The sequence below is a fragment of the Anabrus simplex genome, chromosome 6 (assembly GCF_040414725.1).
Source record: "Anabrus simplex isolate iqAnaSimp1 chromosome 6, ASM4041472v1, whole genome shotgun sequence".
NCBI classification, from domain to species: Eukaryota; Metazoa; Arthropoda; class Insecta; order Orthoptera; family Tettigoniidae; genus Anabrus; species Anabrus simplex.
Window position 1 is genome coordinate 41120366 of NC_090270.1, and position 14570 is coordinate 41134935.

General features: G+C 37.9%; 1 protein-coding gene across 1 annotated transcript in view; it reads left to right on the forward strand.

Annotated features, from left to right (window-relative positions):
• The window catches only part of LOC136876077 (condensin-2 complex subunit G2), a 379809-nt gene that overhangs the window by 279923 nt on the left and 85316 nt on the right, over window positions 1-14570 (forward strand). The window contains exon 17 of the mRNA XM_067149716.2: window positions 1931-2074. Within this exon, the coding sequence (XP_067005817.2) occupies window positions 1931-2074 (144 nt within the window). The remainder of the gene's footprint in view (window positions 1-1930; window positions 2075-14570) is intronic.

Here is a 14570-nt window from a genome sequence, read left to right on the forward strand (position 1 = left end):
AGGTTTATAGTAGTGATGTTGTAATTTGAAGGTCGAGAGAGAGAGTAATTGAATTTGTTTACTCAGAGAATAAATGAAGAAGTCTGGTTGTATAGTAATATTTCAAAGGTCACTCTGACGAATTCACGAAAATACGATGGTAAATTATTATAATGATTATTTGTTTTTATTATTGAGAATTTTGAAATATGGTGATAACCAAATGTGAGCAGAATGGAATTGAGTTAAATTTTGAGGCCTTAGAGTAGAGTTGGTAAATAAGATAAAAGGAAATAGTAATCAAATTTGAATAAGGTCATTTGGAAGAGGATTGATAATTTATGAGTCATGATGTTAAAACTTATTGTCGGAGTTGACAAAAGGTTATGAACAATATTTGGTCCGAAGAGTTTATTGATTGTACAGAAATGTTTGCTTTGCCAAAGTTTAGCTTTTTAATGAATTTGTATTTCGTAAAGGTTCTCATTCAGATTTTTATTTAATTATTTTATTTTCTTCTCTTTTATCCTTCCTGTATAATTAATTTAAGGTTAGTTTATTATAATTCGAAAATGTCTCTGTGGGTAGTACCCAGTCAGCGACCCTGTGATGTCTCAAGCCGGTGCCACATTTCAAAGGCAGGAAGGGTAGAGGGTTGAATATATATATATAAGAAATTGAGATTTTTATTCACTTTTCTCTGTTATTTTGGTATGATACACTTTCAGAACACAAACTGTTCTAACATTCTCTGCGACATAAAGCCCCTAGCAAAAAAAAAAAAAAAAAAAAAAAAAACCTAACATTCTCTCATCTGAGAATGTATAATTGATTGTCAGTAATAGTAAAGATGAGGGATCAACAGATCACAAGTCCTCCGACCCTTGTAAATAACAGGACATTCTCGGAATTCCCAAAGCTATCAGCCTCGTAACAATATGAAGGTGAGATGGATGCAGTATGCCAAAGTTATTTAGATTACTGAGCAGCAAACTCCATGGTTATGTTCGAGAGTTCGGTACAGATGTATTTTAAACAGATGGAATGTTATATTGTAAAGTTTTGAAGAAAAAATATGAAACTCCAAACAGAGAACAAAAACAAATATGTACTTATTGTTACATTACACTTACAAACTGATCTGCATTAAGGGCTGTCACTCAACAGGCAGATTCCCTATCATTTGTTTACCTAGTCATTTCTTAAATCATTTAAAAGAAGTTAGAAATTATTCCAATCCCCAGTTCTTTTTGTATGAACAAATACTTGCTCCAGTTACTGTAGTCCTCTTGAATTCCACATTTATCTTCATATTATGATCTTTTGTATTTTTAAGAACTACACTCGGGCTTATTCGTCTACTGATTTCTCCACTGACATCCTGTAATGTTCTGCTTATTCATAGCTCATCTCGTTACTCCCAAATTTTCCCAGCCCAAATATTGTAGCATTTTCATTACACTCTCGTTTGTCTGAAATCGCCCAGAACAAATCATGCTGCTTTCCTTTGGATCTTTTCCAGTTCTCAAATCAGGTAAACCTTGCATGGGTCCCATACACTGAACCATATTCTAACTCTGGTCTCACCAGTGACTTTTATGCCTTTATGTCTTTGCTACAATCCCTAAGTACCTTATAACCATATGAAGAGATCTTTGACCCTTATTTACAATGTCGTTTTATGTTATTACCCCATTGAAGATCTTTCCCTACATTAACACCTGGCTACTTACAGCAGTCCTCATGAGGTAACATACTTCTATGAGCAAACTTAAATTTGTACATTGTTATGCTTCATGTAAACAATCTTTGTATACAAAGATTGTTTTTAGATTGTTTTTTTTTTTTTAATCAAAGTGCCTATTTTACATATATTGCCTGACTATTTTGACATCTTTTGAGTTCCTAAACATTTGGTCTGCATTAATAATAGTACAATCTCTTGTTTCAGAATGTCACTGAGGTGAAAGGGTTTCTATCCTCTGTGTTGTCGGCTTGGAAATTGTATGGAAAGAGTTCATCAAAATTTGTTCATAGATTGGCCAGGAGTTTTGTTGTCAACATCATCAAGATCATGAAGCACGAAATATCAGTGGTAAGTGACTTACTCGTGACTTCAAACTACCAGTTCAGTAAGTGAAGTGTAGGATATATGTAATTGTCACGTAATAGTGAAGAAATCACTTCCTTCATAGTTTTAAAGTGTAGAACTTCTTACTGCTCCTTCTCTTTTGATCTCACAGCTCTTACTATAGTTTCATACAAATATCTTATGATAGAAAAGATTGAAAATCCAACCGAATAAAATAGAAGTTAAAAGTACATTTTCATTTAACCCCTTAATTTTTCATTTTTCTTACAAATGTTAATCCACAAATTTCCAATTTTTTATTGCTGTAATTTAATACTTATTACAAATACAGGTTATGGAGAATTATAATTTTAAAAATCATTCACAAATCTTTTGAGACTTTTTAGAATACAAGTGTCCTGCCTTGAGGCAGGTCTTCACATGGTAGCTGTCCATGTATTCATGTCGACTGCTACTCTTCATTTTGATGTAGCTTCGTTGTATCCTTATATTGTCCACTTGATATCTTTTCCATCCTCTTCCTCTCTGCTCACCAACCCTTCAAGAGCATCTACTGACCAGCAGTCTTGTCCCATTAGTGTCCAATCCAATTTCTCTTGCTTTTCTGATAACTTGCAGCAGTTGTCTTGTTTATTTAACCTTTTCTAGCACCTCTGCATTTCTTACTTTGTCTACCCAGCTTGTCTTTTCCATTCTCTGCTATACCCACATCTCAGATGCTTCCTGTCTCTTTTCATTCTTCTTTCTCAGCATGCATGTTATTGCATAGAGTGCCACACTCCAGACAAAGCACTTGACTAGTCTTTTCCTCAGTCCTTAGGTGATAGCACTGCAGGTTTTCACCTCGGTGGCATTTTAGGTCTTTGAATACTGCCAAGGTACTTGAAAACTAGCACTTGTTCAATTCTTTCATTCCTGTCTTGATGACAGCTCTCTTCCCTCTCCTTCTGATCACCATACTCTTTGTTTTCTTCTTATTAATCCTCATTCCATACTCCTCACTAGCTTCATTCAGACCTTCTAACATTCAGTTTTGAGTGTCTAATATCACCCTGTCATAAGCTAATCTAATCTATAATGAACCTAACTAATCAAGTTTTCTCGGAAAAAACTGCAGGGTGTAGTTTAAAAAAACTCCAGTCTCCTCAAACTTAAAAGCATTTCTGGTGTTATCCAAGGCAAAGGCAAATTTGACAGTGCATTGATGCTATAAACCTCTGATTTCGTGTGATTTCGTCAAGTTGGAGTATGCTTCAATTGTGCCATGTGATGTAGAGAGAGTGTTTTCGGAGTACAAAGTCATTTTAAGCAAGTTTGTGTTTCCAAACAGTGATGACGTTTGAATTTCATTGACCAACTGGAACATTTTATTGTGGTACAATATGTAATTGTTTTTTGTTTTGGCGATTTTCAAAGTGCAACATTCATTACTTGTAATTTAGAGTTCATGGTTTATAGCATTTAAAAATCAGAGATTTAGAGTTTTGATTTTCAAATTTAGCATTTTGTAGCATCTGTGTTTCTCAAATGTAGCATTTTGTAGCAAATTGGTTTAAAATAGGCATAATTTGCGAAATTGCACACACAACAGGTGGGAGTAAAATCATACTGTTTAATCACACGTTGCTAGTCATGCAGTTCTCACGCAAATTAGAGAAACCAAGGTGTGGCTATGTTTCAACCACAAAGCATTCCGAAAGGCAGCATTTTAACGTATGGTTGATTATCGAACGAAAATGAAAGAAATATGACACCTAATACAATGTGATTAAATTATTAACCCCAAACCTTCTTCGTATTGTTTGCCAAATAAACTTGTTGTTCTGCAGTTGGTGTGATCGTCCTGAGTAGAACAGCAAAAACACGACTGTCTTGGTTGTCCAACATCTCGTTCAAATCAGATAAAAAATTGATGTATGGCTTTTCAGGCGTTTGCTCTATTAACCAGCGTTTCATCTTAGGTCTGACACTAGATTCTTCAGAGTGGGATGTGTCAGACCCTACCCACTAGTGATGGGTAGTTCGCGAACGAACTAGTTCTCGGGAACTATTTCACTCCCACGAACTGTGAAGTGTTTACTCTTCTCTCGAGAACTACTTCGCGAACTGTATATACAGACCAAAGAATATCACGAATGAGCTGTGACGCTTTTACTCGTCCCTCGAGAACTACTTCGCGAACTGCATATAGAGACCAAACGACTTCACGAACGAGGTGAATGGACTGTTTACGGAACTACTTCGCGAAACTATAGCGGCAGGAAGCTTCAGGAGAGCGAACGTGTCACAGCTCACTCATGAACTGTAAACAGTGATAACGAACGTTTCTTAGAACTCGCAAGCAATACAAAAAAAGTTAGTTACTTCACAGTTCAGCGAAAAATGACATGTAATAGATAACTTAGCTCTTAAGGGAAAATCTTACCTGTCTTAAGTGGTGACTCCCATTACTCCGGTAGTTCATTGTGAAGCAGTACCGGTATGTTATTATTCACAGCAGCAAACTGGTATTGCACAGTATTTAAGCGCGCGCACGCACACACACACACACACATACACGCAAAATTAAACTTAGTATTATTTACACAATCATCCCGTTTGGGAAGATATTGTCTTAACGAAAAGTTACAAATTTGAGTTTAAGAACAACATCTGTTCAACTTTTTTCCCAGTTAATCGAGTCCGCCTGTCTCTAATTGTCTGCCCAGCCTTCGAAAAAATTCTTTCAGATGGAACAGACGTAGTGACAATGCACAATCGGGATTTTGCCATTTCGAACAGGATTGGATACACTTGGCGCCTTTCTTGCCACCAGTACAAGGGATTTTGATGTCGTGATAGAAGGGGTTCTTGGAGGTATTTATCTACCTCAACAATTGCTGCAGTTGCAGGGTTTGAGAGACCAACCAATTTCGACGCACTGCCGTCGAAATCGTCCCAAATGGAAGAGCCTGTGACTTGGTTTACCGGTACTTGCTCTGATAAAACTGGTGACGTATTTGTTGAAGGTCGGTGCTTTTCGCAGTAAGCAATGAGCAATTGCTTTGCCCGTTCAAAACACCTAACTTCAGAAAACCCTAGTTTTTTGAACCGTGGGTCCAGAAGTGTGGCCTGAGAAAATAAACTATTTTCCTCAGCCCCTCTAAATCGTTTGTCTAACGCTTCCAAGAGGCTGGCCGCCATCAGTCTCAGTTGGTTGTTGACAACTGGATTGTTGCTGAAACGACTGCACCATTTCTTGAGACCCCGTTGCATAAGTAGGATTTTAGAAAGCGTGACCTGCTTCTCACTGCTAATTTCTTCAGTACAGTCCCTGAATGCTTTCAATAATTCACAAACCTGCTGAATAACAGTGATGTCCTCGTTTGACAGATTTCGAAGTTCGGGGTAGTTGATGGCTATCACAGACATTAAAGAGTTTTTTACTGAAATAATTCTCTCTAACATATAATATGTGGAGTTCCACCTGGTGACCACATCCTGCTTCAAGCGAAGACTTGCCTCTCCGAGTTATTCCTGCATAGCCTTCAGTTTCTCACAAGCTTGGGGACTTCTTTTAAAAAACTCCACAATGGATTTCACCTTACTCAGCAGATCTTTTATTACCTGAAGACCACACTGAGCAATTAAGTTCAGCGTATGCGCGAAGCAGGGCATGTGTTTCCACCCTGTTAGTCGCACAGCGGCTACAACATTAGGCGTGTTGTCAGTGACAACTGCAAAACTTAGAATTTCCATTCGGAATTGCTAGGCGGGCATTAATTCCATTGTGGAGTTTTATCTCCAGTATGCAGTTATCAGACTGTGCCTCTTAAATAGGCCTCTGATAAGTTCACCTGCATACACCCAGAGTCAGTGGGTAGGGTCTGACACATCCCACTCTGAAGAGTCTAGTGTCAGACCTAAGACGAAATGCTGGTTAATAGAGCAAACGCTTGAAAAGCCATACATTTAATTTTTCATCTGATTTTTTATATGCTCTGTTGGTGGAAAAATATCTAATTCCCTCCATGGGAACTTAGAATTTCCATTCAACATCTCGTTTGCGATTAGTACAATGGCCTTCCCGTCCAATGCAGCATTCACCTCTGCCCTGGCTGGATCTCTGCAACGTGGTACATAATCTCTACTGAGGGTACTACCTTAACTCTTATACGCTCAGCGAGCCGATCTATCGGCTCGAGTGGTATTGCTTAAACACTCAGCATGCCGATCTATCGGCTTTGTGTTCGGATGGCTGTATAAGTACCTTAATGGACTCCCAGATGTCAGGAAAAGACATCAATAGTAGCTTTTGGATTTAGTTTACACTTTTCTCGAGAGATAGAGACACTAAGCTCACCTGTTTGGTACAAATGAAGTTATCAAACCGCGTATGTTCACCGCATGGCGAGTTGAAGTGTGCTGCTTGCGAGTACAGTCTCATTTAAACTTCAGAATACATGTTTTCCTTCGTTTATTGTTTCCATTTTAATAATAGATTATTGTTTATTATATTTTGTTTATATCCTACATTTATCAATGTTCTCAAGTGAATTTTAGTTTAACATTTCGTGTTATTAGATTTTTGTGCCACGAGTAGGCCTAATTTTTTTACATGGCTGGGCCAAGTTCTAGGCTAAATAATTCCGATGTTTTAGATTATTTAGATGCTTTAGACGATGACAGTGATGTTATAGCCGATATTGATTCGTATTTCGAACCGACTGGCGAATGATCAGCGTTGAGGCCTTCGGTTCAGAGGGCCCGGGTTTGATTCGCGGCCAGGTCGGGAATTTTAATCGCCATTGATTAATTCTTCTTACCCGGGGCCTGGGTGTTTGTGTTTGTCCCAACACTTTCTTCTTCATATTCAGACAACACACTACACTACAAACTACCACGGAAACGTGATAGTGATTACCTCCCCCCCATATAGGGTTGGCGTCAGCAAGGGCATCCGGCCATAAAACACGAGCCAAATCCACATGTTCGACACAGTTCGCACCCGCGACCCCACAGGTGTGGGAAAAGCTGTAGATAAAGAAGAGTGATTCGGGTTTCACAGGTACTGATGATAGGAGAATGTTTTCCAAAACACAAATGCTGACTCCGGAAGGTACGTGTACAGTTCTTTACGTCAGGTGCTATAACTCATTAGTAAATAAGAATACAAAATACAAAATTATATCATGTTATGTATGTTTAGTCATCAGCCCAAAGGCTGGTTGGATCCTCAACAGTTCCGCCATGAGCTGTCATAGATGGCCTAGGCATCACTGAAGAGGCGTACTAGGGAAATGAGTGAGGTAGTTTCCCGTTGCTTTCCTCACCGAGCCAGAAGTTGCTATTACATATCAGTGTGCCAAGCCCACTGAAATGCATGCACTAACCGACCCTATGAGCAATATTTTCACACCATTCATAGCAGGGACTGGCTGCGTAAGGAATGGCATTACTAGCATCGCTCATACCTCAGTCACTTTCATTTTGTCAAAGCCAAGGATAAGACAGAGACAGATCAATGAAAGTAACAAAATTGCTCTAGCCCATACCAGAAGACTTAGTGCACTGTAAACACTAGGTCCCACCAGCAAATGCATATAATACAGAATTAAATGCTCTTATTTTCAGAATGAATGAACAACAATATCACTAAAGAACATATTACTTTTTTAGTATTTGAAAACCGATTTTTATTTTTTTGTAATATATTTTCAAATTTCAAAATTTATTTTGTAGTAAAATATGCCATGAACAATTTTGGGATATTTTTTTTCCTAAAACGATATTAAATAGTGTACTACTGTTATTTTTTTCAATTTTGTAACTGGGGATTTCTTTATGTGGCAATTTTTTACATTTTAACATGCATAATCATGAAAAATTGCCTGAGTGTTTTGGACTTGACTGGTGAAAATAGCCCGAGAGCAAAAGGGTTAAGGCAGATCTCCTGATCCTGGGACGTATCGTTAGGGCCAATAAAATTTCGTTAAACATGCTAACAATAATGTTGTCTTTGAATGGCTTGTTGATGCTTTCATCAAGAGGCTGTAAGGCTGACGTCAAGCCACCAGGAATTATTGCAGCATCAGTCTTCTGGTTGACAATTTTTTGGTGAACATAATCAACAAGATGGCCATAGAAACTGTCCAAAACAAGGAGAGACCCGTTTAAGAGATGGCCAGGCTGTCTTCCCCACACAACAGGCAACCAATCCTTCACAAGATCCGTCACCATCCATCCTTTCTCCTGGACACAAATGTGCACACCGGAAGGAAATTTCCCTTTAGGAATTGTTTTTCGCTTGAAAATTACATAGGGAGGAAGTTTTTGCCCGTCTGCAGTAACAGCCAGTATAATTGTGCAGGGTAGCTTTTCTGCCCCAGTAGTCCTCCTGACTACACTGGATGCTTCCTTTTCAGTAATTGTAGTGTTTCTCGGGATATCAAAAAAAAATTGGAGTTTGATCGGCATTTTCGATTTGCGGTAGCAGGTAATTGTACACGTGCCACTTCCTAATTACAAATCTGTTAAACTGCAGGATTTTTTCACTGTGGTCCTTCAGAAGTCGCTGGCATAGAGATGTCTTCTTCGAAGAGAAAGATTGTTTCTCTTCATGAATCAACAAAGCCACCCCCTGCTTGCTTTAAAATCAGGAATTTTCAAGGGTTTTTTGCTACTTCTACAGCCTTTAACTGGAGCATCTTGTGGGAAACTGAAAATCCATCATTTCTCAATTGATTTACTTAAGAAACAACTTCCTTTTCAATTTCTGGATGCTTCCTGGATTTTGGTCTCTGAAATGATAAAGTTGTTTTCTTGGTACACTGTAATTCTTCTTTCTGCTTCCGCCATTAACGCATGTGTGATAGTGCTACGGAAATTTCACAAGATGCAGCACAATTGCCGCTATTTAAATTTAAATTGTGTGTCGTAACTACTGTTTTTCTTTCCCATCACATCACTAACAAACACTTCACACAACAATTCACACGTAAGGACACTGTTGAAAGCGATTACTGCACGCGCGAGTCGCAGCTGATAACAAGGGCGAGTTATGGCTAGCAGTCACAGTTGTGTTCTGGCCCCGGGCTCCGGAATGTTGAGTAATCGGTCACTTCCTCCTCTCCTAGCATGGGAAACATTAACTGGAATTTCCAAACTAGTTCCCGATTTCCGTACATCGGCATGAATCACGAAGACGAGATAAGTCGTGGTTTGCAACTAGTGGGAACCATAGATAAAACTGGGACAGGGATATGCGATTTTATATTTTTCCCAAATTTTTGTTCTAAAAATGAGGGAGGGAAAATTACGTTAATTAAGTACGGTTATAAATTTCATGTTGTTGGTCCGTATTGAACTGAGAATAACATATGAGTAACAACACAGTAAAGGTTTCCACCTATTCGATACAAAATATATTCACAATATTTTAAAATTACATGGAACTAGTTTCGACCCATCTAGGGGTCATCATCAGCCACATCAAAGCAAAGATCACTCTTGACGAAATCCTAAGAACATGTTAATTTTAACATTCACTTGTTACTCCATAATAATCTTACTAGATGGGTCGAAACTAGTTCCATGTAATTTTAAAATATTGTGAATTGAATAGTTGGAAACCTTTACTGTGTTGTTACTCATATGTTAATGAATACGGTACTTCCATTTTTCGCTACAGTGGAAACATGATCTTAGATTCTCGGAGTGCTGCCTGCAGCAATGAAATCGTGCACCTGTAGAAACTACTGATAGTCTCCAGTGTGTTAAAAAAAGGTGTATACTAGATTTTAGGCATACTATCTTAATGATCTACAGGCCTTTGGTAACGGTGAATGACAATATCAATGGAGTAGCAGAACAGATTTCTCCTCGCACACGAATAAGCTACATTTTTGTCTTATTCTCCATTAGAAGTGATACGGTAGCATACTGACGTTTGTATATACACTCCACATGAGTGAGTGTTGAGGTATTTCGGGGTCATTGAGGACCTTTGCAAAAATTAAATCTCTGGTTAATACCTACATGGGAAGCAGGCACTCATTCTTCAGAACTCGATAGGTGACACAGACCTGGGTCGCCTCATGTGCCGCTCGTTAACAAGCATAATGCACAAGTAATAACACAGATTTATTACCTTTTCATAAAAGTAGAATGTTTTGTATTTATTGCTTTATGTGTATTTTATTTTACGAGGGTGCGTTGAATTAAAACAAATGTAACTTAAAAGCTTTTTAGTCTGTCAGACACACAAGTTCAAAATAGAATATATAACACTATAACATACATGCTATTAAACAAAGTATGACATGTTTTGTTCTACAAGAACATCCTCAGATTCTATTAAATCACTTTAAACCATGTACAACACTGTTTAGTTGCATAACCTAGTCATTGATTATGAATTTGTGATTTTATAAATTTTAAAAAAATGTGCATAAATAATGGATGTACTGTCATTTTTATAAATTATGGAAATTTTCCAGTACCTTAGTTGATGTTGTCTGTTACCTTCCACCACTATGTTTGGACTGCCGCCAGTTGTTTATTTCCGATCTTGGTCTTTGTAACTAATTAGGAGGGTGAGGAGAAATTTTCTGGGCAATAATTCTGCTTTGCGGAGAGGGGAGGGGAAGTAGGAGTGGCGATGGGAATGTGTGAACATTGGTTCTGTGTAATGTAGGAGGGAAAGGATGCTGCTTTTTCATCTAATAATGTATTAAATAAATAATATTATTGGTTTTATGTCCCACTAACTAATTTTACGGTTTTCGGAGATGCTGACGTGCCAGAATTTAGCCACGCAGGAGTTCTTTTATGTGCCAGTAAATCTACAGACTTGAGGCTGACATATTTGAGCACCTTCAAATACCACCAAACTTAGCTAGGATAGAACCTACCAAGTTGGGATCAGAAGGCCAGTGCCTCAACCGTCTGAGCCACTCAGCCTGGCATTCATAATCTATGAAGGGTTTTAGGGAGCAAGTGCATGTTAATGATTTTGATGAAATAAAGTATGGAATTGAATTAAATGTAACATGCAAGACCCTGTTTTTAGTGATAAATAATAACACACTTAAAACCTCTTGATTGCCGAAAACTCGGCAAGAATTTACTACAGATGAGAATATCCTAACCCACATTCCAGACGTTTAAATGAGAGAAGCCTCCTGTGAGTTTCATTGAGCATTAACGCAAATGTGTAAAAATATATATACATTACATACATACATTATCATTATAGACTGTTATGGCTTTCAGCGTTCAGTCTGCAAGCCTCTATGAATTTACTAAATGTCGCCACAATCCTCGATTTGTAACTAGTGTTGTGGCCTCATTTAGTTCTATACCTCTTATCTTTAAATCGTTAGAAACAGAGTCTAACCATCGTTGTCTTGGTCTACCTCTACTTCTCTTACCCTCCATAGCAGAGTCCAATATTCTCCTATGTAACCTACCCTGCTCCATTCACCTCACATGACCCACCACTGAAGCTGGTTTATGCGTACAGCTTAATCCATCGAGTTCATTCCTAAATTAGCCTTTATCTCCTCATTCTGAGTACCATCCTGCCATTGTTCCCACCTGTTTGTACCAGCAATCATTCTTGCTACTTTCATGTCTGTTACTTCTAACTTATGAATAAGATATCCTGAGTCCACCCAGCTTTCGCTCCCGTAAAGCAAAGTTGGTCTGAAAACAGACCGTTGTAAAGATAGTTTCGTCTGGGAGCTGACTTCCTTCTTACAGAATACTGTTGATCGCAACTGCGAGCTCACTGCATTAGCTTTACGACACCTTGATTCAATCTCACTTACTATATTACCATCCTGGGAGAACACACAACGTAAATACTTGAAATTATTGACCTGTTCTAGTTCTGTATCACCAATCTGACATTCAATTCTGTTGAATTTCATCAGTTTAGTCTTTGAGAGGCTAATTTTCATACCCTACTCATTGCACCTATTTTCAAGTTCCAAGATATCATTACCTTTCTTTAAAAACCTCATGTAAGTCAGAATTACAGAATTTTACAGGAGAGACAAAAAACGTTCCATGATCTCAAATGATGACCTGTTTGTCCTATTATAAGTGCCCACCGTTAATTCGTCATGAAATTCATCTCGTGACTACACTGACATATAAGTTTAAGTAATATACATTTTATAATTCGATCAAATATGGACTTACGAGCTTTTTAATCTTACATTCAACATATTTTATGTCACGAGGTTTCTGAAGTAAAATTGTGGAAGGAAGAATTAAAAGTCCATAGTTTTTTTTTCATAATTTTTACTTTTTACCTACCAATATAGTCCGTCTGGTGGCCGTGATCATTAAATCCTTGAAGTCTATATGGTCTGACACCGGGGTTAGCCGGTTTGAGTCCCGTTCATCGAAAAACTGTTCAACATCAGAATGTTGGCTGACAGGGTAGGGGAGATGGTGGTATACAATTTCTAATCACTAGATTGTGTGCCAAAAGTTGGATTGAATTCCAAACCACTCAACTACGGTGTGAGGGCATATGACGCTGTTGATAGTGATTCGTTCGTCAGATGGGGACGTTAAGCTTTGAACATACCCCTTGGTGTCATTCGACAGGAGTAGCCTACATGCCAACACCGGGTTTCTCACTCTCTCTGCTTCATCACTACCTCATCATCATCATCAACATCATTCCACATCCAGACTCGCAGGTCGCCTTTGCGGGCCAAATACAAAGATCTGCACCAGGCGAGTCGAACATGTCTTCGGACACTCCCGGTAATAAAAGCCACACGATAAAGAAAGACCTACCAATGTACTGATTGTTGATTCATAAAGTTTTTGGAAAAAGTAACACTGAAGAGAAAATCGAAGAGTTCACATATTGTAGTTATTCATAGACTAGTATTAAAGAATAGAAGAACCAACTTGGTAATTATTTTTAGTATTTTTTATTCCATGTAGTCTAAAAGAAAAAAGTACAACTGAACTAAAACTAAAAATTTACAGTTATGGCCCACAGTTCAGTAACATATGACTGTCCTCCTTATTCATGAGGCAATGTATCATAGAAATGGTGATATTCACTTTCCAGTACTTGTTTTAATTGTTGGATGTGGTTCCATTTCTCTTTTGTGATCTTCAGCTTTTGAGTATACAATGGTGGAATCTTGTCTTTTGTACACTGAGTATCACCCCTTTGTTTCCTTTGAGGAAGATTATTCCAAGAATCAGAGTGATTCAGCTTGTAATCGATAGTCCCACTTGGGTTGTCCCGGGTGTCTGTAACAACAGGATCTCCCACTTTACAGGCTTTATTGTAATTCTTGAAGAAGTCGTGCCGAAGATATTTGACATTATAGGGTTTGGGATTCATCCTAGCATGTTTACAGATATCTATGTTTGCTTCTGGAGAATAGATATCTTGATTTCTAAGACGTTTCTCTATCATGGATTTGTATGTGCCCCTTCTCTAAATACTTTTGTGTAATAGTAATATCACACAAAGAAGAAAGGTTTAGAAGTGCATTAGATAGAGTGATATTCCTATTCTAATGGCAACATCCATCACTATAGAGAATTACTTTGTCATCACGCTCAAATGGTACCTCATTACGTATGAAAAAACACATAATTGAAGTGAATTCATTAGCTGTCATAGATCCCTCTGTTTCATCCCACAAATAACAAAATTTGTTCCTTGATTTTATATCAAAAATAGTGAAGTTGTGCACTACTAATTTCGTTTTATAGTACACCACCGATGCTTTCAAGGATGGACAAAGAAGAACTGACTGAAGGTCCATCGTATACACATGTTTGCCTACAACCTTGTCTTTCTCTTTTTCCTTTCTTCAGTCGTCTTTCTTCTTTTGATGTTCACTGTAAGTTTCAAGTTTGTGTCCAGTGCAGATATCACACTGATCCTTTTTCGGTTGAAATATTCATTTCAGTCAATATGTCATCAAATACTTTGAATCTTATGGCTTCTAAATGATTTTCACCACAATAATTTTGGCATTCCCAAAATACGTGAGCTTTTTATGTCCAGACTGGTTCCAAATACAGCTTGGTAGTAGATTTTCTACAGTAATGAGACGGAACTTTGGGCAACATCATAAGATAACTGTGAATGTGTTCTCGACTTTCCTTGTGTTTCTGTTGCATCTTGGTCAGTGATTTCTCTTCATTTATGAAAAGTCAGTGATCTGTTTCTTCGAGAAGAATCACCATGGTGATTTTTAATATCCTTAGTGTGTGAAACGTCTACCAACATTTTTACGTACATTTTCTTCTCTGCCCAACTTACTTACCAAAATTGTTGAAATATTTCTTCCCGTTCCGAACTCTTTGCATCTTATTACCGATTTCTTTTCACTTAAAGTGCACCTACACCTAGGCAACATCTTCCTTTCTTGATGAGCAGTTTGGTATTTCCACTATCCATCATTGCCTCTTGAAAGATCTTCATATGGCAATCCCATTTCCCTCTTCTTTTGAGTTTTCCTGACAACCC